The 26,947-nt window shown below is 39.0% G+C and overlaps 1 protein-coding gene across 3 annotated transcripts in view; it reads left to right on the forward strand.

The window, feature by feature from the left end:
- PSIP1 (PC4 and SFRS1 interacting protein 1) overlaps positions 1–26,947 on the forward strand; it is a 34,624-nt gene that overhangs the window by 2,922 nt on the left and 4,755 nt on the right. For 2 of the 3 annotated variants that reach the window (XM_042012707.1, XM_042012708.1), the window contains exons 4-15: positions 2,958–3,096; positions 9,634–9,750; positions 12,371–12,478; positions 13,272–13,343; positions 14,204–14,303; positions 16,016–16,091; positions 16,957–17,182; positions 17,785–17,903; positions 20,270–20,325; positions 21,508–21,578; positions 25,264–25,365; positions 26,043–26,262. In XM_042012707.1, coding sequence (XP_041868641.1) covers positions 2,958–3,096; positions 9,634–9,750; positions 12,371–12,478; positions 13,272–13,343; positions 14,204–14,303; positions 16,016–16,091; positions 16,957–17,182; positions 17,785–17,903; positions 20,270–20,325; positions 21,508–21,578; positions 25,264–25,365; positions 26,043–26,262 — 1,406 coding nt within the window. The remainder of the gene's footprint in view (positions 1–2,957; positions 3,097–9,633; positions 9,751–12,370; positions 12,479–13,271; positions 13,344–14,203; positions 14,304–16,015; positions 16,092–16,956; positions 17,183–17,784; positions 17,904–20,269; positions 20,326–21,507; positions 21,579–25,263; positions 25,366–26,042; positions 26,263–26,947) is intronic. The other variant, XM_042012710.1, reaches the window with a different exon arrangement.

The following is a 26,947-nucleotide window of genomic DNA, read 5'->3' on the forward strand; positions in this document are numbered from 1 at the left end:
ATTCGATTCAAGGTTACAAGGTTTGTCTTGTCCATTGTTTTAATTATGATTTTAAATATGTTAGGTTACCTTTTTTTTCTTAAATTTTTTCACACAACTGAACTTTCTCTTTGGCAGCTGCAGTGCAATACAGCTTTGGTTCTGCCATTGGTGAAGTGTGTGTCATTCTGGATTGCACTGGGGTTTTGTGTGGTTGTAAGTGAGTTCAGGAGTGCATGTTGAATGTAAGGGAGATGGAAATAACTTCTTACCTAAAGCTTTAAGAATACCTGTGCAAGTTTTAAGAAGTTTTATGTACTGCTTCAGATTTAGCTTAGGGCTCCTAAGAGATGTTTGGGTGTGAAAGGTTTGGTGACTGGGGGCTTTTTCATACTTTGCATGAGTAACTTGAAATGTCTGTTCCTCACTCCGATGTAGTTACAAAATAAAGTTTTGCTGCCATCTGGTTTTTGTTAGGCTCTAGGTTACTACATTTCAGAAATCCACAGAATTCAAGAGAAACTTCCTGCCTCTGTTTCACACACATTGCAATGTACAGGGTGTTCCATGACCCATGTGTCTCCTGGTGTTTTTTAAATGTGTTGCTTATCTTAAGTTCTGTAGAGTGGTAACAGAGAAAACTTTTATAATTCTTGGCCTTACATATTCCTTACAGCAGATACCTGTGAATAACAGTAGTAAGGAACAGATCAGGTGACAAAGGAGACTGATGTTCCTTGGCATGTAATTTTGTTTAGGTTTTTATTTGTAAATAGTGACTTCAGTGATCCATCAGGAATTATGTAGAGTTAACAATTCCTTGCATTTTTTTTCCATGGGAATTAAAATAAATTTGGTAAACTTGTTCTGTGCCATGCTTCTCACAGTTAAGACTTGCACATGTGTGCAAAGTTAAACACTGTACCTTCAGCATTTTAGTAGGCTGTATGTGTGCAGTCTGTCTTACTGTAAGTACTGGCAACTCTGAAAACCCACATAATCAGTTTATCACGCTAAAAAGTCCTGTGTGAAGGATGATGTTTTGGGGCTATGTGGATGTTTACAGCAGGAAAAAGGAACCATGCAGAAAAGGAAAGCAAGACTGGCTTGGGAATAATTCTTACTTGGCTTCTAGAAATAATACTCTGTTTATGAAATTACTGTAAATAAGTATTAACCTGTACTTTGCAGTTTTTTGTTTTCTCTTAAGTTTTGTAAAAAAAGCCCCAACTGAACATGTTGCTATGTGGGGAGAGTAATAAATGGCTACTGTTTTAGTAAGCACTTTGTTTGGATATGTTGTGGCAGTAGGTCATACCAGTACAAATTTTGTTTGGTCACAGACAAACAGGTCACACTGAACTCTAATTTCTGGACTTTATGTATTAGTGTATTCTCTTTTCATTCAGTTTTTCTTGTTCTTTTTTTCTTTTTTGGTACATGGGGTTTAAACTGCAGGAGCCTAGTAAGCCTCATAACTATTTCACAGTAGCTGTTTTCTGGTGTTTTTCAATGCCTGACAATAGGGGCCAAGGCTTAGAGACTCTGGAAAAATGCGTTCTTTCAGAGAATAGGCAAGAAAAGAGGCAATGTTTTTCCTGGTTTTGTCTCTTCCAATTGCTCTTTCTCCCTCCCCATCCTTTTGGCTTGTGTAAATACGCTTTGCCAGGTGCATGTTTCCCACACTGGCTGAATCCTCTCTAACTATCTCTTGCCAAGAGGTAGGTGATTTCCAGTCTAATCTGACAGTGGCTTATTTAATACTTGGTGCACACAAATGAATATTTATTGCTGGAGTAGAAGATGCTTAAGCTTTCTATGAGATGCTGTGGGTTTTTTCCCCCTTCCTTTTAGTAGAGTGTAAGTCTGAAGTAGCTGCTTTTTTTTAAGGATAATGAAGGAAATGGTGGTGTGGAGCTTAGAAGTATCTGTTCAACTTTACCATGAGCTGGTACTTTAGAAAGCAAGTATCTGCAACTTTTCAAATAGTTGGATGTAATATATTTGTAATAACACGGTCATGTCAAGGCATGGGTTGAAACTGAGACCGTACAACTGAAGTGTGGTCTTTCTCTGTTAGCAGCATATACATTGGTACAGTGAAATCCTAACTGTGAAAGGCCATGAAGGTAGAGCAGAAATGAAATAGTCTTTGATGTTCTTCAGCGTAAACCATAATATTGGTTCTCAGTAACATGGTATCTCGTTTCCCCAAGTCTTAACTTGTAGATGCTAATAGTGAATACTGTGACATTTTCATATGAGGAAAGCTAGTAGGTAAAAGCTTTAGTTTGACAGGTTGCAGTAGGGATAGGAGTGGTTTTTGTTTGTCTGGAAAAGATATACAGGCAGCATCAAGACTGTTCCAAAAGTATCTTAAAAATAAAACAATAATCATGTTTACTTCATCAAGAGAATGACTGGGGGAGAAGCTTAAAATAAGAAAATCTTTATTGTTTAAATTTCATAAATCAAGTTGTGAGGTCCTGTTGTCAGACCCTGAAAAACTACTGAATGCTGAATTAATTACATATTTATGTAGCATTCTTGAAAAGATGGGGGCAGTTAGTGTATTCAGGTGATGTTTTTTCACATCCAACACAATAAAAATATTAAAGAAAGCTTTATTCTTAACATTTGAGCATGATGTTCTTTTGTAAGGAAACAACTGCTCTTTCTGTTTGGTTGTAAGCTTAGTTTTTAATTGATGCAGTTCACAGTAGCTGGTTGACTTGTTAGCTGCACTCTTAAGATGCAGCAGTGAGCGTTTCTTGCCCAGATACGGAATGCTTTGGGAAGGAGGGAAGTCTCTGTGTGGTGGTAGTAATGGAAACCTTGGGGTGTTGCAGGCCAAAGTTTAAAAAACTAAGGACTAGCGGAAGAGTAGTAATGAATTTAACCTTTAGTAACACATGGTGCTTACTTCTTTGAAAATACTAACCAATTAAAATCCAAATTTTGTTCTTTCTTTCCTTAAGGGCATTTTTGGGACCAAAGGACATATTCCCTTACTCAGAAAATAAAGATAAATATGGCAAACCAAATAAAAGAAAGGGTTTTAATGAAGGGTTGTGGGAAATTGACAATAATCCCAAAGTGAAATTCTCTCATCAGCAGGTAAGCTATGCAGACTACAAATCTTTGTTGCTTTGGGGGGAGGAGGGGAAAGGCAAGAAGTGTTTTCCTGACACAGAGGAATGACTTACTGCTCCTGTTTAACTGCAGCTTAGACAAAATTTCATATATTCTAAAAATTTAAAATACTGTTTATTATTTGTGTCTAGTATCAATAGCATAAAAAGAGATGGAGGTTGTTTAACTGGAGATACATACATACTTATGACTATATATATTCCTGAAATACTTAACTTTGTGACTGTGTTTGAAAAGTGGTGGGTTTTTGGGGTCTCAGTCACTCTACCCTCTGTATTCTGAAACCAAATACCTATGTCCACAAGTATCCTTGTAAGATTTCAGTACATGCTTTCTTAGTGTGCAGTATTAATACTGTCCCTGCCCACTCAGTGGGGTCCCACATGCCCCCACAGATGCACGGGCGGGTTCAGTGCTACAGTCGGTAGCAAAGAGTCCAGAAGGGCATTTGGGTGCGTTCCGCCAGGAGCATTCATTGCTGCTACACTGGCGAAGGTTACAGAGGCAAATACAAACATGGGCCCAGAACTCACAGTTTTATGCGGGGCTGGGGCAAAGGCGGGACTTGGGAACGGGGTTCAGTGGGGAAGCTCAGGGGGAGTGAGGAGGGGGTAGAGGCTGACAGCCAACCGGGGAATCCAAACTGGGATAGATTAACAGAACAGAGCAATGCATCCTGGGAGAAGCCTTTTTGGTCACCCTAACAAGAAGTGGTTCTTGTGTTACTCGGGACTTGTCTTACTGAAACTCTCTGTCCCTTGTGATGTATGTTCACCGGCCACCACACAGTATTTTCATTCTAGCAGTTGGAAGCAATGCGATGTTTGCCTTTTAGCCCCTGTCACATGACTTGATTCAATTTTTGTCCATCAGTAGTTCCTTGCTTCTTGTCCTTTTTGTAAGACTTCCAAGCTTAAACCAGAACTATGCAATCCATAAAAGGACCCAAATTTAATATGAAGACAAATTCTCTTACTCATTTTGTCTTTGCTTGCTCTGAACATTCTGTAACTTTTAGTTTTGTTATGTACACTGAATGTATACTGACTTTGGTTACATTGGGTCTTCTAGGCAATGCTGCAATAATAAAAAAAAGAATTGCTGTTTTCTCTTTTTATTTGCTGCTCTTACACAACATGCCAGGTTGCCATTTTAGCACCAATGAATTCCTGCTTCATAAGATAACCCCAAGTTACTGTGTTTCTAGTTTGAAGGAGAACATGGAAAAAGATGTAAGGAGTTTCTGAAGTATTGTCAGAAGGTGATGTATTCCAGGTGTACACTTTCTTCTTTGGGATATGGAGAGATGCTAATCCTCATATCACAGTGCGAAGGACTGTAGTAATAAGAAACAGATTCTTTCTGCTAATGTATGATACAAATTGATACACCTTATCCTGACAATTGAAAAGAGGTGTTCTGTGGGTGGCTGAGGTAATTGTAAACTATAACTTGTGTGTTACCAGTCATTCTAACTAGGTTGAAATTTGGGTATAAATAATCAACAGTAAAAAGTTTGTCTAATATTTTGTTTCACTGCAGAAATCTGTCACTTCATTTAAGCAGTGCTTCCAGTAGCATCAGACATTCCTAGATACATCTCTAATTGGAAGAAGACACAAAACATGTTGCCAAGAGATAGGTTTTCTTAGTGTAACAGCTTTTCTGCAGTATAGTTCTTTCATCTTTTGAGTTCCATTCAGGTTCTTCAGCTTCAGCAGCAGCATCACTTTTCACACTGTCTTTCTTGGTCAGGTTCTGTCTAGAGCCATTGGGTTGTTCTTCACAGTTTTTTCCCTATTTTTTTACTGAAAGGAAAGAAAAAGCTTTTTTTTCCACCGGTCATATTTTAAAAGTGTTCCTCTAAGTGAACCTTAAAATTACTGGAAGAAGAAACTTTCCTTAGTAGGAATGGTTTAACTGGAGTCCTCCATCCAGTTCTGGGCTACTCAATACAAATGGAGGAACATGAACATACTGGAAAGAGAGACCCATGAAGGGCCATGAACATGAGGGACTGGAGCATTTATGCTGTGAGGAGAGGCTTAGAGAGCTGGGACTGCTCAGCCCTGGTGAACTTATGTGGAATCTCTGCAATTTATACAAATATGTGAAGCAAGGGTGCAAAGAGCCTGGGTCAGACCCTTTTTAGGGGTTTCTGGTGACAGGACCAGCAGCAAGGAGCATAAACTGAAACATAGGAGGTTTTCTGTGAATATAAAGAAGATTCTTTTTTTTTCCTATGAGGGTCACCGAGCACTGCTACATGTTGCTCTGTGAGGCTATGGAGTCTTCATTCTTGAAGATACCTAGAAGTCTTCTGGACATGGTCCTGGTCAGCCAGTTGTGTGTTTCCCTGCTTGAGCAGGAAGATTGGATCGGTTTGAATTACAGAAAGAATGCAGTAATGCAGTAGATTATGCAAATTTTCTTCTGAATTTGCCCTTTAACTTTAGAAGGCTTTCCTTTTGACAGTCTTCTCCTTCCACCCTGTGCTAGGTGTTATTAAAAGCGAGTTTTACTTGGAGCAAGTCAAGCCCTTTAGTCAGCTTTTGTTCTTACTTGTGGGTAGTCCTTGTTGGTGCTATTGGAGTACATCTGCAAAAGGCTTTCTAGATGGGACATCTTGTAAAATAAAATAGGACACAGTAAGTGTTACTTAATCTGAAAAAAAGCTGCCAGTAAGGATGTACTTGGATTGTTTCTTTGAGGCATCTCTGAAAATGTCAGGTCATTCAATCATGCATCTTTCATAGGGTTTTTTTCCAAAGCACTTCCTTTTGAGTTTAGTTCTTAAAGTATGATGTCACTGTTATGCCAAAGATTTTAGATGAGATGGAGCAACCTTCTGCTTTTCCAAGAAGAAAAAAATTGTAGTATGATAGTTGGTTTTTGGTTTGTTTTCAGTTGCTTTGGCTTGTGCGTTGAAATGAGCCTTCTCTTTCCAGTACTTCACTCAACAGTATACAATTCACAGTGCTGAGACTTCAAAGGCATCTTATTTCATGTTCTGGTTAGTTCCCATGGTGTTTGGCTGTTGCAGCTTTCCTGTTCACAAGGATGTTGCCATATTACCCTCTCCTCAAAGCTGGGGAAACACGTGCATATATTTTCAGCCCCTACTAATAAGGGAAAGATGCTTATCTACTTGGTGAGTCTCTGTGACTGTCATTTAACAGCTAAGGGTTTTTTTGAGGGGTAGGACTTCTGGGTATTTTAGTCAGGGAAGGAGTGGATGTTTAAGTGTATAATGTCCTGGTTTCCCTTGGGATAGAGTTAATTTTCTTAGCTGGTACAGTGCTGTGTTTTGTATTTCGTATGAGAATCCTTTTGATAACACTGCTTTAGTTTTTACTAAGTAATGTTTTCCTTGGTTTAGAGTAAACATTCTTTAGCAACAACTAAAAAATCTGTGAGTTTTGAATTTGATTCTCATACTAAATACAAAACGCAGCACTGTACTAGCTATGAACAAGAGACTTACATCTATCTTAGCTGAACCTGGGGTTGCTGGGGAGTTTATGGGGAAGCTGGTATTTGTTTTAAGGGTAGCAGAGTGCTTGAAATCAGCTTCTGAGGCTCCAGCATCTTTGCCAAAAAGGGGTATAGTATAGGCCGCAAAACATTCACATCAGGGAATTTGGTGCAGTTTAGTCAGTTGCCATATGCTTTTTGTGGCTAGTTCTGGTAACAAGAAACAAAGACAAAAATAAAAGAGTTGGAGAAACATGCTTCCCTCTAGCGACCTCTGCTCTTGCTTTGTTAGTCCCCAGTGTCCTCTCTGCACGTTACAGTGTGTCCCCTGGGTAAGACAGTGGTGGTATAGGAGAAAGTCAGGTGTGAAGTAGTTACTTTGTTTTTACTGTTCCTTGTTTCTTACGCAACAACTGCGGTGTGGGCTCCTCCACGGCCTGCAGCCCAACCCTGGCGTGTACCTTCTGTCTGCCCTCTGCCAGTGCTTGGTGTTAAGGGAATTTCCATGTCTGACCATCCAGGAAACACTGTGACAGTCACAGTTGCCACCACCTGAGCTGGGTCTGAGGCCCTTTGCAGCGGACAGCTCCAGTGATCCCGTTGGGTGTACTGCTGACTCCCTGCACACACCACACTCACACAGTCAAACAAGGTTTCCTTACTGGCTTGACCCTGACTTTCTGTTAGCAGTGTCAGATAGCTGGATCCATAAAATAATTTAATCATGATGCTACCACAGAATAAGAGCTTGAGTGCTTCCTGGGGGGGAGCCTGGACAAAGGAAGCCCTGGACATTTATACCGTCGCAGTCCAAGGTTGGAAACTGTTGGGTTTTACAATTGAGTACTTGGTCCCAGCTGTCTCTTGAGTGTCCACTCACCTGGCTGGCCACCATTCCCTTTTTATGCAAAGTTCAAGATCTCTTGCCTCTGGCTTCTGCCGCTCACAGCTCAATCTGCGATGATACCGGTTACCTTCACTAAATGTACTCCTCAACATGAGGCAGCTCCTCTAGGCTGGAGCTTGGCTTGGGCAATGGCTTGTGTGTCTCCTCTTTTAGTCTGTCCTTGACTCTGGCACCTCTTTTGCCTCAGAACGTCTTTGTGCCCTCTGCAGGCATCTTGTTCTGTGCATGACCATCCATCTCTCCGTCCTCTCTCCCCCTTCTCCCATTGCTATTTGGGTGAAGGCACCATCTATTCCCAGGTGAGGTGGGATGTTGAGGGCCTGTTCACCCCTTGCCAGTCACCTCCCCAGGACCAAATGGGCAGTGTGCTCAGGGCAGTGGTGGACTTGGTTCCACCCGTGTCACCGGCACCTGCCCACGAGCAGAGGGATGAGCGTAGGCAGTGAGGGATCTTGAAAGTGAAGGCAAGTAGTTGCTTATGGAAACTGAGAGGAAAGGTAACGTAACTGATGAGTAAATATGCCATTTTCCCAATGTTTTAAAGTAGAATAATGTATTACGGCCTGCTAATACGTTGCACTATTCAGTTCATAGGTGAATGGACACATTTCTTTGGCTGCGGTCTTGGTGGTGAATGCATTTTAAGATATTCCTTGATGATATTAAAGGGGCAGACTTGTCAGCTCTTTGTACAGGGCATTCACTTGCAATTTTTTTCCTCTTTTTTTGTCCTTTTACTGGGCCTATGTCCCAGTCCGGGAGTGTGCCCTGAGCCTGTCATGGAGGTGGGGAGACTCGAATACACCAGGACCAAGATTAAGAGACAAGGTCAAATGTTGGTGATCGAAATAGTAATTCACTTTTATTCACTGTCAAAGAAGAGAGTGAGGAAGAAAATAGAAAAGTAGGGAAAAGTGGAGAATTACAAAAAATGAGAAAGGTAGTCACCACCAAGAATCTGCAGCAGCCTGTGAAGATCCTTCTCTCCTCTGTTGGTGGGTAGAGCTCTGCTGGGACTTGCTGCCCTCTCATTTCTATCTTGGCTAAGTGGCGTTTTGTGGCACTGACTCAGCAGTTTCACTGCAGTGTGGGGGCCATGAGAATGGCACGTGCATCGAGGTTCACGACATTCCTGGGATATACCCCAGTTCCTGGTGGTGGTGCTGCCGTGGATGCCCATGGCCCTATGTAGCACCACGTGTTCAGTTGTGGAGAGTTCTGGCACCTGGGTGTCTCAGTTTGCACTGTCTGCAGTTTAGGCTCAAGAAGCTGCAATCTGCTTTTGCTTTGTAAATGCCACTGTTGCCTCCAGTGGACCCAAGCAGTGGCAAAATGGGTTGTTTTCTAGCAGTTCTCCACTGCATTTTTTATCTTAGTAAGGCCTTCTGAGAGCCAGATTTTCTGTTATATTCCCAAAACTGTAATGTTCTGAGAGCAGTATTTATACTTCGCAGATGTTGCTTGTAACTGCTCGTAAGGGAGTTGGGAGGGCAGAAAGGAGCTTGTAGGTTGGGCTGAAACCCAAACCCACTTCCCCAGTGGGGGAAAAGAGGCGTCAGGGGAGTTCTGCCAGCTTTATTTGCAGGAGCTAGTATATAAGAGGGAGAAGGCCATACACAATGTAATGGAAGAAAAAAGAGTAATTTAGGCTTTATCTCTATGTTTTTAACTTCTAGTTCACTAATTACCTTACTGTAATCCTTTTTCTGCTTACATTTGCAGGAACAAGTAGTTGAATCACTTAGGATTGATAGTGTATTTTAAAATACACTTCTTTGTAGTAGCATCAGAAGTTATATTTGACCAAAACAGGTTTTTTTTCTTAACTTTCAGATATGTTAAGATATATTATTCAAAAGAAAAGACTTATATTGCAGTATTGATAATGGGAAGTTAGTCATTACAGCACTAGAGTTTTAAAGTTTAATAATAAAGAAATTGCAAGTTAAATTGAAAACTGGAAAGTAATGAAATAAAATGAATAAGATGTATTTAATATTCTAGTCCTTCTAATAAGGAATTCCTTGACATGATGCTTTCTTCAGTAATGTATGTGGGAGATTACACCTCAGGTGAGGAGGGGATTTAGATCTCATTTTTGATGTTTTTTTTAATTGAAGCCCCATCCAGCCGTTAACACTCCTATCAATGAGACTGTTGAAGAAAGCAGTCAGGAGCCTGCTGAGGGGAGTGAAGAAAAAGCAGGAGCCAAAAGAAAAAAGTATTCTGTCCCAAAAGTAAGTGATTGAATTTCTGCTTTGTTCTGCCAGAAACATTTTCAAGTCAAAACTATATTGCCAAGTCTTTACTTAAATACTTTAACAGTGGTTTACTGTTGTAACTGCCTGTGCTTGCTTCCTTTCAGATATACTTACAGTAATACTTCTGTCCTTCTGTTTTCCTTATATGGTGCTCTGTATGTTTTTTGAAAATTAATTTCTTTACCAGCCTGCATTTCTGTATCATAATACACTTAAACTAAATTCATACAGTACTTCCTAGGCAGGAGAAGTTGGAAATGATCACCAAGAATTAGTTAAACTTACCCCTTTCTGTTTTTGAAGACTTTTTCATATGATAGGCAGGTATGACTGTAATTTTCAATTATGACCATTCATATTGAAAAGCGGAACAGAGCATTAGGGTCTGTCATGGGTGAAAGGGTACTTGAGTGTGTGTGTCAGAACAGATTTATAAGAATTGGCTTGAATTAGATCATATCCTTAATGAACAACTTAGGATATAGAGAATTTAATAGCTGTATCAATTCAACTCTTGAGCCAGAAATCAGTATGCAATAGTTTTTACAGACAGAGTTTAGCTTCTTTGCTTTGTAAATGTGTGCATACCTTAGAAGCCTTCCAAAACAAGATTGTGTTTTCTTTAAACATACTGCATTTATCCTAAAAAAAAAAAGTCATTTCAGTCTGAAGCACCTTTGTTTCAATTTGCTGGAGCAGTACATAGTTTATACTGTAAGAGGTGAAGCTTCATAGCTTACTGTACATTTAATGATTTAATAGTACACTGCTTTGAACTTTTGTCTTTTCTTGAATGTTATGTTGATATGGGGATATTTTTCATATGGCACGGAAGAGATGCTGTATATTGTCAACTCTTCTCAGTGGTTTTAAGAATAGAATTCTAAAACGACAAAAATTGTCATGCAGGTGGGATTGATACATTTATGATATCTCATTGTCGTCACTAATTTCTGGAAATTACTACTCAACAGGATGGGCAGTGCCCTTAAATTAAATGTCAGACTCTTTTGAATAGACTTGCCTTTATTCTTAACCTCTGTTTCCATTTTGATTACTTGCCAAGATTTAATGTAGTTTCTCTGTAAGTGTTGCAAGCTGTTCTTCAGTATTGTTTCACAATTGTAACTGAAGAATTTGCAAATGTGTCAAATACATAGCACCTGTTCCTTATCTGGGGTTAGTTTTAACTGCGTTCGCAAAACCAAAACTAGTATTTTAAAGGTTAAAAAAACCCCAAGAAAACAGGGAAAAGTACATGAATTACAATCTCACAAATGGTAGAACAACTTACTTGTGGTTTGTTTACTATATGTCCTGGTTTTGGCTAGGATAGGGTTGGTTTTCTTCTTAGTAGCTGGTGCAGTGCTGTGTTTTGGGTTTGGTATGAGAATAATGTTGATAACACACTGATGTTTTAGCTTTTGCCAAGTAGTTTTTACCCTACACCAAGGACCTGTCAGTTTCCCGTGGTTTTTCAGTGAGCAGGTGCACAAGAACCTGTGAGGAAGCACAGCCATGGCATGTATTCTTAACTGGCACTAAATTTGTGCTGGTTTGGTCAAATTTAGAAATATATCCTCTGAGAGAAGGCAGGCTATAACCATTCCTCCCCCACCAGGTTCGGGAAAAATAAATTTTCCTCAAAGGAAAGTGAAAGAGATAAAAACTATTTATTTAACAAACACACAGGAAAAGGATAATAATGCTAAATAATAAAACCCCTCACTCTGCTGAGAGAAACCTGGGAAAATTTCAAGAGTCCTTCCGTAGATCTCTCTCTCCCCCTCCTTGGAGCTGGGACGGGGTGGTGGGCCCACCTCCAGGGCCAAGGCCTCAGTGGAAAATCCTCCCAATGTATTCTGATGTTGAAACCGTCCAGCAGAGAGAAAAAGAAAAAAAAATGAAGTCCCAGGAAAACAAAAGTTCAACTTTCCAAAGGAAAAAGAGCTGAGGCACAAAACTGCAGAAAGCTGGCTGGAAAGAAAAGCTTCCCTTCCCTCCCGCTCTTCTCATGCAGAATCACAGAATGGGTCAGGCTGGAAGGACCACAGTGGGTCATCTAGCTCAACTTTCTGTTCAGTCATCCCAGAGCACACAGCACAGGATTTTGTGTCCAGACAGTTCTTGAATATCTCCAGGGAGGGAGACTCTACAGCCTCTTTGGGCAACCTGTTCCAGTGCTTGGTCACTGCACAGTAAAGAAGTTCTTCCTCATGTTCAGGTGGAACTTCCCTGTGTGTCAGTTTGTGCCTGCTGCCTTTTGTGCTATGGACTGGCACCCCTGAGCAGAGCCTGGCTCCATATTCTTGGCACCCTCTCTCCAGACACTTCTACATATTGATGAGGTCCCCTCTCAGTTGTCTCTTCATGAGGCTGAAAGAGCCCAGCTTCCTTGGCCCTTCCTCATAAGAGATGCTGCAGGAGGAAGTAGTCCAGTACGATTAGGCTTTTAACGGGTACCTAAGAAATGAGTGTACCTACAGATTTAAACTAATTAAAGTGAAGAGCAGTGTGATGGTAATTAGCATGTTCTCTTTTCACTATAAAATACTTTCTAATGCATTTTTTTATCCTGTGTTGACTTGCTTTGCAGTTATCTCCTAAAGGGGATAATAACTTAACTACAGAAGCTGAAACAGAAGAAAAGGAGATGGATACTTCAAAGGAAGATGATCTGCCTTCTGACAAAACCAGTAAAGAAGTATGTGAGAGCTTTTTTCTGTGTAACAGAGAACATCTTAATTTTACGTTTATTGGTGTAAATCTATTACTGAGTATTAAGACAGTACAGTTATTACTACTTTGACAGTTTCAGGAGCTGTTTAATTATGTAACACTTTGTGTGTTCACTCACTGAAGTTCCCAGAAATTGAAGTTTTCATCAGAGAGGAAATTTTTAATCTGATTTGTCCTATCAGTTAAAACCGGTGGAAGACTGTGTTTTTTATCACTTACCACTTACTGTATTGTAAATGTACCTCTTTTAAAGACAAGATAAATGGTCCAGACAGACTAAAACATCACTGCCTACCATCTTTATTTAGAACAGAATATTGTTTAGTACTTAGTTTATTTTTTATCTCTCAGGAAAAAGTCCTAAGTACCAGATAATCACAGAATCATGGAATGGTCTGGTTTGGAACAGACCTTAGAAAATACTGAGATGTAACCTGCTTATCATTGACGGGGACACCTTTTCCTAGACCAGGTTGCTGAAAGTGTCATCCAGCCATGCTTTGAACACTGCCAGGGATGGGGCTAACACAATTTCTATGGGTAGCTTTTTCCAGTGTCTCACCACCCTCACACTAAAGAATTTCTTCCTAATGTTTAATAATTTTTGATTTTAACAATTTAAAAGCAGGAAATGTCTTCATGTATGTTACAAGTTTCTTGTCTAAAGTATGTGCCAGAGGCTTCAGTTGTGTAAAAAAAAAACATAGGATAAATTAAATATATCTTTGTTTTATTAAGACTCTTAAGATCATTTTTAGTCTTCACAGGATGTGGTAAAAACAAACGATGCTTCTATTCCTAAAGTTGCTAGAAGAGGAAGGAAAAGAAAGGTAACAGTATGTTTAATTACTTCACCTTAGTGGAATTTTTTGAATGTGATAATACTGGATGTTATTTCCTTTAATGACAGATTGTGCATAAATTGAAGTGTTTGACACCCTTCTCCCCTTTTTCAAGTGCCTGAAAGATTTGCAGGAATGAAATTCTTTTTAAACTTAATGTGCAATATGGAGTCCCTATCTTTCCCAAACAACTCATTACAAAAAAGAAAAAATAAGATAATAACTGTTGATAAACTGCTAATAAAATAGCCTGCTTTGAAGCTCTGAAATCTTTTAACATCTTCATCACACTGAACTAACACCTGAAATACTCCGTTTTTCACAAATTTGTGATTTTGTGGTCTCTACAACCTGGGAGAATATAGAGTTACATTGACAGAGGCAGTTCCAGCTGCTTGCTCAGCATACGCTAGCCTTAAATTCTTGTGGTCACACAGCAAGCCACATCAGGGCACTGACCCAACTGAAAACTACAGTTAAGTGGGGCAGATTTTAATTCTGTGTTTGAAAACACTTAGCTTCTGAAGTTACAGCTGACAGCAGGGATGGGGGGTGAGTATGAAGTATCTGTGACCTTAGTATGTTTGTCACAGAAAAGTAGCATGCTGTACCTGTAGTCTAGTTATCCTTTGTCCAGGACACTAAGTTCTTGTCTGTTTTCTCCCGTTGGGATTGGAGAAATGAGTAATACTTAAGTATAATCTGTTACTAAGTTCAGAGACTTCTTTTGTGTGTACAAGCAATAGCATAATAACATTTCTAGAAGTTTGAAGGTGTTTTTCTGAGAAAGTAATTGAGATATTGGTGCCATGTGTTTTTTCACTTGTGAAATTCATTCTTTAAATTAGTCTGAAAAACAAGCTGAAGCTGAAGAAGCAGCAGCAGGGGCAGCAACAGCTACTGGGCCAGTATCTCCAAAAGTAAGCCCCAAAAGAGGAAGACCAGCAGGTAACTTCAGAAGAATGATTTTACTTTTTTCACCACAGAAATATTTCATTAGCATTAGTCATGGAGTTATCTCCTTCCCCTGAAGTACTACAGAGTATTTTTGCATGCTAAAGGCAGATTTTGCTAATAGACTGTAGTGAGAAAATATCTCAAATTCATGAGTTCAGAACGTGAATGGATTTAAATGTATGGTATGGTATTAATGTTTAGTCTTCTTAATTAAAGACTGGCTGGTTTGGGGTACAAGTATTACCTTTAGAATAGGTCAGTCTTCTTCACAGAATACTGCTAAAGTGTAGATATATGATAGGAGCTCTTTGGCAGTTTTGCTCCGCAAAGGTTTGTATTCATTAAGTGTCTATGAAGTACTTTGATTGATTGAGTTAGAAGATCCGTAAAACACAAAGATGAGAACTGGGGGAACAAGTAGCCTGTAGGTGGAGTTCAGAGGACAAGAAAAACAAAAAACTGAAGAGACTTGTTTAAAAATATGTTTAAGATGGTCTATGTCAATTCATAGGCAAATTAAAAGAAAATAAAACTGATTTTTTGGAATCTTTTGTTAGAACCATTTTGTGATAGTTCTGTAGTGCCTGTTTCTTTCAAATTAACAATGATCTATTGTCACTTTAATGGTAGGCTTGCAGATATTCTTCATTACTAATTACTACTTTGGAAGACAGTTCTTGCAGCAGTTACATATGTTGTTTGAGCACCTAGTCAGGGAAACAAATAATTTATAGTCCTCTGTATCTGCTGACAATATAAAAATAGTGGAACCACAATTAAATAGACTTAATTACTTTTGCCGTGGAAGCTGTAAGAAAATTAAGTATTAATTCATCCCCCACTGCCATATCATTACATGCACTAAATACGCATTTATAATATTTGTGGTTTTATCATCACCATTTTTTGCTGTTTTCCACTAACTACTGTCAGTAAGAAGAGCAGGAAAGGATCTATAAGAGGTGCTTTTGCCTCCTATATAAAAAACCTTTTTGGAAAATGTACTATGCAGCCTTGTCTGTTGTTGACAGAATGCTTAGAAGTGCTCTGTGCTAAGACCACTAAGCGTTTAGACACTGAGTATTAGGTTTCCTGCCAGCATAGTCACTGTGGTACTGGACAAGCATTTGAGGTACATAAGTGCCAAGAAGGCAGGTTGTTTGTCTTACTCCTAACAATATGGCGAATCTGAGGAAATGAAGAGATTTGGTCTGCACTGTAGTATGGTGGTAGAACTTCTTGACAGTGGTTTGTTAGCCTGAAAAGCAATGGAAGACCCAAGATATGAGTAAAACTAGTGGACAACAAACTGTATAAATGTAAGCATAAGTGACTGCTTTTCATTGTGTGATTTCTGGTTTCTCATTATCTAATTTAAGGCTCATGTTAGTTATGCAACATGTGAAGCAAATCGCAACTGCATAGATTGCAAAAACCACAAGAATTAGTAGTCAAAGCCTGTGGCTAGAAAACATCAAAGTTTTTAATTCACCAGTCAGCTAAAAAAACTGCTAACGCTTTAACTTTTCAAAGAGATCTTGAATAAGTTTGGTACTCAATTAACGCTTGAATTCTATACGATAACAAAGTAAGGCTTTATATTTTCATTTAAGTGTGGCTTACGTCTGTTGAGTATCTTTCCACATAGACAAGGAACAAAATGGTAGCTGTGGACTAACCTGTTATTTCTGTATAACTACTAGCTTCTGAAGTAAAAGTTCCAAAACCAAGAGGGAGACCCAAGTTGGTGAAACCGTCATGTCTTTCGGAGGGTGACTTGTGAGTTTCTTCTTAATATGAAGCTTATTCATTGTCAGCTGTGTTACTCCTTATGTTAAGACTTCAAAATTACTACTCCTGACAGGTTTTTGCCCCTTTAGTGTTCAGTATAAGTTACTGTTTGTGTAGATATTCTTATAATACAGAGTAATTCAAGGAAGGATGCTTCTGAAACAGGAAAGAGATCTTAATCTTCGTAATTTGTCAAATCTATACAAAATTCCTTATATGATTGTATGCTGAGTGAAGAGGAAAGAAGTTTATTAGGAGAAAATACAACATCACCCAAAAATAAAACAATGATTTTCTATTCTTACGTTTTTGTTTCAGAAATCGTTTCTGATGGAATTGCAACACTGTTAGTTACCTGAATTTTGGTTTTGTCATCTTGTTGTTATGTCAAGTCTAGCGCTTCTAGTAACTCAAGGAAAAGTTGAACATAGGTTTAGGTTTCTATAGATTGGCAGATGCATAGTTTTGGAATATGAACAACTTGAATAAGTATACTTTATAAACCTAGTTTACAGTGCATGCAGTCTGGGTCCTGCAGTCCCATCCGCATGTGGAGAATCCATTGAGTGTGAACTTTTTAAGTTAGGATCTATGCACTTATATTAATGTTAGCTTTATTAGACCCTCCATACTGGTATTTATTTGCTGGAGTTTTTTTCACCCCCACAGGTAGTGGATTTTAATTTTAGAGAAAGGGTATTTTTGAAGTTGTTAAGTGAACTAAAAGTGAATTAACTTCATCATTTTTATTGTTCTGTGCTTAAAAAACCCAGACCCTTCTTGCATTAGAATGTTGGTTTTTTTAAGTTACTCTAAATAGTGGATGTGATGCCTAAATACTCTCTTTGTTTAGTGTTAGTGAGGAGGAGAAGGCAAAGAAAAAAGGACCAGAAGAAAAGCCCAAAAAGCAAGGGAAAAAAGATGAGGAAAGTCAGAAGGAAGAGGAGAAATCAAAGAAGGAATTTGATAAAAAGGAAGGAAAGAAAGAGGCTGAACCAAAAAGGAAAAATGTTGCAAAAGTGGGTTCTGGATCAGCTTCTGATTCTGAAGATGAAGGAGAAGAACAAGAAGGGGACAAGGTATAATTTTTATTTCCTGATAAAGTTATTACAGAGGAAAGTAGTATCACTGGAGATCTTTCTTAAGTTAATGCTAGTTCTTAATGAAGGTAGGAGTCCTGTGGCTGGCGTACAGATATATAGAATAAAAGTTTCAGAACTATATTTGTCTCAAATAATTCTTTCAGGAACCTCTTAATATTTTCTAAGAAACCATCTTTTCTAAGACACTTCTCATTTTAACAAAGGATCTAAGTGTCAAGCCTTTTTTTTTTTTTTTAATCTGTGTTCCTTGGAAGACAGATGTTGTTTTCCTTGGGTGCATCTGGAGAACATGTGCCTTGAAATCACATTTTTGAAAGGTACAGAACTATCTCTAGCCAACAATTTGTAATGTCTTCATTTTTCTGGTGCTTAGTATTGCCCTCCAATGAAAAGAAAAAATGGAGAAAGGACTAATGAAATTGTGTTTAGTTTCAGGGAAAGCCAGTTTTTGTCAGGCTGCTCCATGGAGTAGAGTTTTTCAGAGATGCTTAGTGTGGGTAGTTTCATCTGTTTACAGAAACAATAATTTAATAATCTTACTTTTCTCTTTCCAATCATAAAACACCAAATGAAAACAGAAGAAAAAAGGGGGAAGAAGTTTTCCAGCAGCTCACAGAAGAAACATTGTAAGAAGCCAACATGACAGAGAAGTAACAGAAAGAAAGCGTAAGCAAGAGGAACAGACAGAGTCTGAATCGTGAGTATATTTTAACATGTGATGCCTGCAAGTTGTAGGAATATGTTGAACCTAACAGTAGGTGAAACTTCTGAAAAACTTCTGAACTGGTTTGCACTGTGTTCTACTGTCCTCCTCCCTGCCCTTTTTGGTTTTCTATCTTAACTTCTTTTTGAGGAGAGAGTAAAAAGTTCTTCAAATTAAAATGTTCTGTTGTGGGAGAATGGGAAGAATGGAACATAGAAATTAAGTTATGTCAGTCTTTCAGTGATGTAGAATCTCCAGCAGAGGACAACTGGTGGGTTCCTTTTAGAACTAACTTAGAAATATCCATGTGAAAAGGGATCAGTGTGAAAAACTGTTCAGGATAGCCATATATTTTTCTTAAAATTTTTAGATTAAATTGGTAGGACTTCGGAGGTCCTGTTAATCCATGGATATGGATTTTTGATGAGGTGCAGAATGTATAGGTTACCAGGAAAACATTTCCTTCGCTGTCTGACAGCTGGAGCACATGCTGTCACACACAACAAGGAAAAAGTAATTACTCTAGCATTTGTAAAGCCAGTTGACTGAAAAAAAGAACAGACAACATTTAGAAGATTACTTACTACAAATCAAGCGCAAGAATAGAGAGAAGATCCTGCCGGGAACTTGGAGGGTAGGACAATAGGAAGAAATCTGACTCATTCGATAGAGCTATTCTGCAAATGAATGAAGAAGCTGCACCACATGAGCTTGATGTTCTCATCCCCCCCATTGGTGGGAGGGCAGAAGGGAGAATAAGGTAAAAATTTGGAGGAGAGGGAGAGAACGAAGGTCCCCTTTACCTGTAACAAAAAAATCTTATCTATTTCACATTCATTAACAAAAATCGAGTTTGTTTGGATTTTTTTTCTCATGCTCCAGCACTTTTTCGTCTTCTTCCTGTCACTCCTCTGGAGACCTAACATAAATACTCTACTTACTTGTAGCAAACCTAAGCATTTCCAGTTTCAGAGATAATAAATTACCTTAGCATCTTAGTAACTTCTACAGTATCACTATTTAACATATCCTGATTTGATTTGGGGAATCAAACTCTCATGTATCGATTTAGTTATAACAACCAAATTTCTGCTTTTAAATAGCTGTCATATTTTATGCATTGGAGGGTAGATAACGTTTTGTTTCAGTAAGATAAAGGAGAATTAGTTAGTGAAAGTATAATGAATTTAACTATAAGTGATGACTAATACCACAAAACTCAATATTGATAAAAAGTAAACTAGTATAGGCTGATACGTGTTTTGATTATTTTGCTCATCATCATAGTTTCCATCTCCTGGTAGCCACTTCATTAGTATTTATTTTGGTAAGGTGCTTTGTACACCATTCTGTACATATACAAAGTTTATCTGTACTGTTGAGATTGTGCTGCCAGTTGAAGCAGATGAGTTTTTTGTACTTTATGAAAGAAACATGGAAGATGGTAAGACATGAAGGCCTACATGTTTTATGTATGCATATTAGTATGACAGGAAGAAAACTAGTCACAGAACATTTAGTCGTGATACACTGAAATTTTGAAAGGAGGCTTTTAAATCCCTCAGTAAGACAAAACTGAGGAATTGTTAAACAGAAGTTCATTATCTTCTCTGAATAAAGAGCCCAAAAACTTGTCTCAAAGACTTCTGCCTGTCTTCATCCTATAACTGAAATGGAGACAATTTTTTTTGTTTTTCTTGATTCCCAGCTTTATTTTCAGTGATACAATTGGAAAAAGATCCAGGAGGTTTCACTGCACTTGTAATAAATCTTTTTTTCTTTATTACTACTTCCTTCAAGAACTTTTAAATTATTACTGATACATTTATGGTCAGTTGTAAGATATGTGTACTGCTACAATTAATTATTTGAGAAAATAGTCATATAGGAGCTGATTATGATTAATTGATCTCTCCATAAATTCCCTGTGGTAATGGTAAATAATTTTACTCCTTTTGTCATTATAATTATAAAATATTTTTAAAATAAAAGTAAATATTAAAACCCATAAAAGTATTTTCTTTCTCCATAAGTTAATTCCATATAAAGCCATTTTACCAGTTAATCTGTGCAACAAAAAAACCAAAATACAGTTTGGAAATTACTTGTTTTTAAAATCCTTGCATTTGCAGCTTCTAGAAAAATATGGGTGTGAGTATGGAGGATTTATCAGCTGTATCTTAGCTAATTAATTTTTGTTAGGTTGTTCATCCTTGAAAACCAGGGTTTGGCTCTTTGTGGTTTTTGCATGCTGATGTTTTACTGAGGTAATATATCAAAATATTGAATCTCATCCAAAAACTGGGGGGAAAAAAAGCAGGCTTTACAACATTGTAAAAACATTTCAACATTTTTGATAGGCAGAGTAAAGAAGAAGGCAAGAAAGCAGAAGTTAAGAAGATTGAGAAGAAGAGAGGTTAGTTTATAGAATCTAAACAGTACTTTTCGGTAATTTTTTATTTTGAATGGAATTTCTTCCTGGATAAGATAATGTGCTGCTGAGGCTGGCTGTGTGGTCTCAGTCTGAGGTGTTTGATTTGTGATGCTTCTTTCAGGTCTGTGAAACAGTGCATTTTTGTCCTTCTATCTTTGTTCTGCAATGCAGTGCAGTAGAACAGGTCTTTCCTATTCTGACTTTACTGTCCTTTGGGCTTTTAAACTTCAATCTCTTCAGTTCATGAACACGAGAAAAAAAGCTTTTATTCTTTGATATAAATCCCTTCAGTTATTCCTGTCATTTTTTCCTTTCTATCTTCTCATAACACAGTACTCTGAGGGACCTCTTGAAACTATTTAGATACCACCTCTCACTAAGTAGGAAGCTGAGATTCAGATTACTATGGTCTTGTCTTCTAACCCATACCTGCAGACTGACCTTCATAGGGATAAGTAATTCCTTTTTCAGTACTCCCATCTTTGAGAGCAATCCAAACCACTGGCTGTAATTTGTAGTATAGTATAGATGCAGTGGTATGGACTCCAACCAACCCAATGTTTGCAGCAAAGGGGGAATAAAAACTATGCAAAGCCATCCAAGATGGGTTTGACTTAAAGGAAACTGCTTGCATTATTGTTCAGAATACATAGCAAATCTAAACAGGCATTCAGTATGTGAATTGGGGAACGCCAGGTTTATTCATCTTTCACGCTTCTGAGGCATGTGTAATGGGAACATTTTATTTGGATGGATTTAGACTGTAAATTGTACCATGACCAGTTTACTGAAAACAAACCATCAATATCCAGGTGTCCTGTCATTGAAGGTCTTCCATCTTTGTAACTCTTAATATTTATTAAAACTTCTTGTTAAGCTGGCCTACAATTAGAGGGTGACAGCTGTGTTTTCGAATAGAAAATTCTTTTCAGTTGTTACTCCTGAGGAGAAAACTGTGTGGGTTGCCAATAATGTTCAGCTTTAAAAACTGTACTTTTTTTCTGATTGTAAGCCCTGTGGCATATTTATGTGTGCACCTACCTGTCGGATGCCTGCCTGTTTTCTTCTGCATTCTGTATGAGGTTCATACTTGTAGAATCATTTCTGCAAAAGCAAACGTAATGTGATTGAGAAATATTCATTAGTACTATTTTTGATCTTCAGAAACTTCAGTGGATTCTAGGCTTCAAAGGATACATGCAGAAATAAAGAACTCCCTGAAAATTGATAATCTGGTAAGTATATATTTTTTAAAAACTAATTCATGTGTCAGATTCCAGTAGGAAATACTTGACATGTGTTCTTGTTTTTAATTAATACTCTGAAAATGAAAGGAATCTTTTCCATATGAAAGATAACTGCTCTTAAATGTGGTTACTGTGGGCAGTGAAAGATGAGCGTCAGCAAATGAAATCTGTTTTGTTTGAAAATACTACCTAATAAATTATTTACCAGAAACATTCAGATAGAATTACATAAAATAGAACATCTGGTGCCAGATCAGCTTGCTGAGCCATGTGGAAACACCAGGACATTGGGTGCAGTAGTGGCTGACTTCCTGATGCTAGTGATTAAGGCTCCAGTCCACGGACTCCACTCAACTGTCAGGGGAAATCTGCTGCTTGTCAGGGGTTTGGATTTGGAATGTTACTGACAGATGTTTGAGGCTTTTTGGCCTTATGACTATTTGTTTGCTGCAGCAGATTTTCTCTGTTGGGCACCAGTGATACAGTCAGGGGACACTTGGAAAGTATCAAGCATGACTATGTGACTCTGAGGGTAATGGTAAAGGTATGGGGACCCAGGTGGTGGTCCCTTTGTTGAGGAAAACACTTGCAAAGGAAGGGATAGGTGTGCTAGGATGTGGCAGGATCGACCCAAAAGTAGTGCTGCCAAGGGGCTGGCCAACCTAGTTAAAGAGCATCAAACTGGGAATGGTAGCAGAGGAGGAAATGGTGGAGCAGGAGAGCAATGAGATGTAAACAGACATCAGCAGGGTGATGTAAACTGACTTTGTAATCAACAGAACTCCTTTGCAGAACAGGATTGAAGTGGCATGACCACAAGCATCAGCACATTGAGCATAATGAGGAAAACTCTCATAACCTTTCTGGAACGTCAGCACACCTGTGTTTCTCTTAGGGATGGCTTTACATTAATACATATAGCATGAGGAGCAACCTTGGGGAACTGGACATCTGTCTGCAGTTGCAGGGCTGTGGTTTCACTGGTATCAGAAATTTGGTGAGAAGTGAGGTGAGCCTTGCCTTACCTGTTTACTGGCTCTGTAGGAAAGATGGGTGCTGGGAAGACAAGATGAAGGATAACTTCATGTGAGAGACCAGTTGAAATGTGTGGAGCTTTGCACTGGGACAGCTGATAAGCCAGCTGGGAGCTTATGGGTTAGGATTAGTGGGCTAATCAAAATGAGTGACATCCTGAGAATGTCTACTGCAGATCACCTGATCAGGGAGAATTAAAGAATGAAGTCATCTTAAGACAATTGGGAGACACCTCTGGTTCTAACTTAAAATGTTCTGGTATCTGCTGAAGGGACATGAGGATTTCACAGCAATGCGGGAAGCTTCTGGAGTGTGGTAATTGCCTAACACAGGTGATGAAGGAGCTGATAAGGCAAGACACCCTGTTAGACCTGATTCCTCTACACAGCAAAGATCTGGTCAGGGGCAACCTTGGCTGCAGTGATGGTGATAGTAGAGTTCAGGGAGAAGGGAGCAGGGTGAAAAGGATCACAGCCCTGGACTCAGGAGAGCAGACTTCAATGTCTACAGGGATGTGCTTGGAAGAATCTCTTGGGAGACTGTGCTGGAGGGAAGACAGGACAAGGAGATCTGGCTCACTTATAGGGATTACCTCCTTCTCAAGATTGATTCATCTTAGAAGTCTAGGAAAATGTGGGCTTGCTGCTGAATGGGATAGGCGCTCTGGTAAAAAAGGAGATGGCTAAGGTAACCAGTGTCATCTTGACCTCAGTTTGCTTGTACAGTTCTCTTCAGGAATCCTAGTCCCTGAAACCATGGGAAGATTGAAACAAGAAAACCTTGATGCTCAGAGGACAAAGATCAAATTAGAGAACATTTAGACAGAGACCTGATACAGAAAAAACAGAACAGTGCTGGGGGAGTTGGATGATGTCATTGTCCATCCATTCCATTTTGGTTTTGAAAAGTCACGGTCATGAGGGGCCGGTTCCTGAGGACTGGAAGAAAGCAAATGTCACCTTCATCATGTAGAAGGAGGATCTAGGTTACTGCAGGCCAGTCAGTCTCACACCAATCCCTTGAAATGTGACAGAACAAATCCTCCAGGAAATTGTTTCCAATGGCATGAAGTACAGTAGGAGCTCTGAGAGTTGTCAGCATAGATTAATGAAGATGAAATCATGCTTGACTAAAATTATGTTTTTCCATGAGATGAACGGCTTGGTGGATAAAGGAGTGGATGTTGTTTATATTAAGATTAAAAAGGTTTTTGACACTGTCTGTCAGGACAGCTTCAAAGACAAACTGATGACATCTGGACTCAAAAAGTGGATAGAAGGGTGGACTGAAAACTGGTTGAACAACAGGGCACAAAAAACTAATGGTGGCAGAGTCCAGCTACAGGCCAGTCACTGGTAGTCAATACTATTAAAACATCTCATTAATGACTGGGATTATGATACAAACCACACCTATAGCAAGTTTGCACATGATACAGAAAAAATCAAAGGTTTGATGTTAGTGTTGACATCGAGAGAGACTTGAACAGGCTGGAGAAATGGGCTAACAGGAACTTCATCAACTTCAATTCCAGTTCTGCACCTATGGAGCAATAACGTCAAGCCTCCAGCATGGGCTGGGGACTGAGTGGCTGAAAAGCAGCCTGTCAGAAAATGACCTGGGGGTATTGGTGGACACCAAGCTTAGCATGAGCCACCAATATGCAAAAGCTGAAGTGGCCAAAAAGTGCTGAAGTGGCCAACAGCTTTCTGGGCTGCATTAGAGAGGGAGTTGCCAGAACATGGAAGGAATGTGGTGGTTGCCGTCTACTTGGTGCTGATGGGACACTGAACTGTATTTTGGGCTCCCTAGAACAACAGAGATATGGACCTACTGTAGGGTGCCAAATAAAGGGCCACAAAGATGGATTAAGGGCTTGGAGCATATGTTGAAAAAGGGGAGGCCAAGAGAGCAGGGAGTGTTCAGTTTGGAGAAAATATGAAGATAAGAAAATAAGTGTGAGTGAAGAAGTATGGCAGCGTGAGGAGCAGCAAGCTGTTCCAGCTAGGGAAGCAGAGTTTTTCTGGGTATTGGAGGCAAGGTTCTGGTAGTGAGGGTGGGGGACTGCCCTGTGCTAGACATAATCAGTTCCAGCATGCTGCAACAGATGAACCACTGCAGGGCATGGCTGAGCCCCTCAGCCAGGATGGTGGTGCATCAGAGAGAATTTACTTAAAAAGAGGGCAAAGCACAGTGGCGACATGGGGAATCTACAAGGACAGTTCTCTGTATTAACTACAGTCCAGTTAAGATGCTTTGCTGCCTTCTCAGTGGTTGATCACTTGTGAGAAATTGTGCATGGTAAAGCCTGACTATGGTGAACAGCTTCAAGCATAGAAGTACTAGAATCATGAAAGCAGAGTAAAACTTGAGTTGGTATGTTGAAAGGATAAAATTCTTGTTAAAAGTTACAAGTTAGTCAAATATCATCTGCCTTTTATGGAAGTAGCTTAGAGACAACTGGTGTTAAATTTTTGTAGGCAACTTTGACTACATAAATTGTTCTAAAATTAAGTACATAGTCAAATGAAGGATATTATAGGAAGGTGTCACTGAACACAGAAGTTAGATTAGTATGGCTAATTAAACATTACTAACGTAAGTTAAGTCTTCAGACTAATTTCTTGTTTATATACAGGATGTGAACAGGTGTATTGAGGCTCTTGATGAGCTTGCATCCCTTCAAGTCACAATGCAACAAGCTCAGAAACATACAGAGATGATTTTAACTCTCAAGAAGGTGAGATTTTCAGTGTTAGTTAAATTATGTTAAATTTGTTCAGCTTTATTTGCTACTGGAGTACTCTGTCCAGTCTGGATCCCTACAGATCAAGAATTATGCAGATGGACTGGAAAAGGCCCAGAGGAGGGCCATCAAGAAGATCAAAGGGCTGGAGAACCTGCCCTATAAGCAAAGACTAAAGGGTTTAGTTCCTTTCTCCCTGGGAGAGTCATCACAGTATTCCAGCAGTTTAAAGGGCTGCTGCAAAGAGAGATGGAGGCTTTGTCTTCATCAGGAGACACACGGGGAAGATGAGGGGCAATGGGTACAAGTTGCACTCGGAAAGGTTTTATTTTGATACTAAAATCTATTCTTTTTTTACAGTAAGAACAATTGTTTTACTGTAACAGCCTCCTCAGGGATGTGGTGGAGTTTGCATTGCTAGAGGTTTTTGAGATGTGATTGGATCATGGGTGCTTGATAATGTGACCCAGGCTCCCTTTCCCATGAAGGCTAGGACTGGGAGATCTTTTGAGGTCCCTCCCAACCTGGCAGTTCTGTGTTTCTGTGACATTTCAAGTGCAAAAGTCTATGATCTCAATGTAGGTTAAATGAAGAATTGAATCTAGCGCATAATAAAATTACACAGATACTTAAGGACCAAAGTGGAGCTTGTTTTATTACTTTGATTTCAGATACGGAAATTTAAAATTAGCCAAGTTATCATGGAGAAATCTACAATGTTATATAACAAGTTCAAGACCATGTTTCTTGTTGGGGAAGGAGATTCTGTTCTTTCCCAAGTACTAAATAAATCACTTGCTGAGCAAAAGCAGCATGAAGAAGCTAATAAAACCAAAGAGCAGGGGAAGAAAGGAGCAAACAAAAAAATGGAAAAGGAAAAAGACCAAACAGGTAAGTCACTGTGGCTTTACTTTCTTGTCACATAAAAGACATCATCTCTGTTAATTTCTGAGCCAGCTTCAAAACATCCTTGATGTAGGAGTTTTGCCAATCTATAAAAACCTTTTCATATCCGAAGTTGACAAGGACAGTACTGCTATGACTAAGTTTCTAATTGGATGTACCATTTACTGGCTGTTTTATCTAAATTGGCTAAAGGAAAGGACTTTTGCAAAAACTAAGTTTTGCAAATTTTACTTCTGTAAATTATCTAACTTGATAATGTTATGGAATTTCAAAAAAACCAAAAACATTAAATGTGAAGTAAAACGACATACTACCATTGTTGCACTTTGACCCAAGCCAGCAGCCAAGCCCCTCACAGCTGCTCGCTCAGTCCTCCACTAGCAGGATCAGGGAGAGAATCAGAAGTGTAAAAGGAAGAAAACTCAGGGGTTGAGATAAAGACAGTTTAATGGGGAAAGCAAAATCTGTGCACTTAAAAGCAAACCAAGGAATAAATCAGTGCTTCCGATGGGCATGCAGGTGTTTGTTTGTTCAGCCATCCCCAGGATAGCAGGGCCCCCTCACATGAAACAGGAAGACAAATGCTATCACTCAAATATATTCCCTCATCCTTCTTCCCCCTACTTTACATACTGAGCATGATGCCAGATGGTATGGAATATCCCTATGG

Source organism: Corvus kubaryi, unplaced genomic scaffold (genome assembly GCF_017639235.1).
Source record: "Corvus kubaryi isolate FWS band 111438036 unplaced genomic scaffold, C.kubaryi_AGA036_p1.0 split1-37296, whole genome shotgun sequence".
Classification (NCBI taxonomy): Eukaryota; Metazoa; Chordata; class Aves; order Passeriformes; family Corvidae; genus Corvus; species Corvus kubaryi.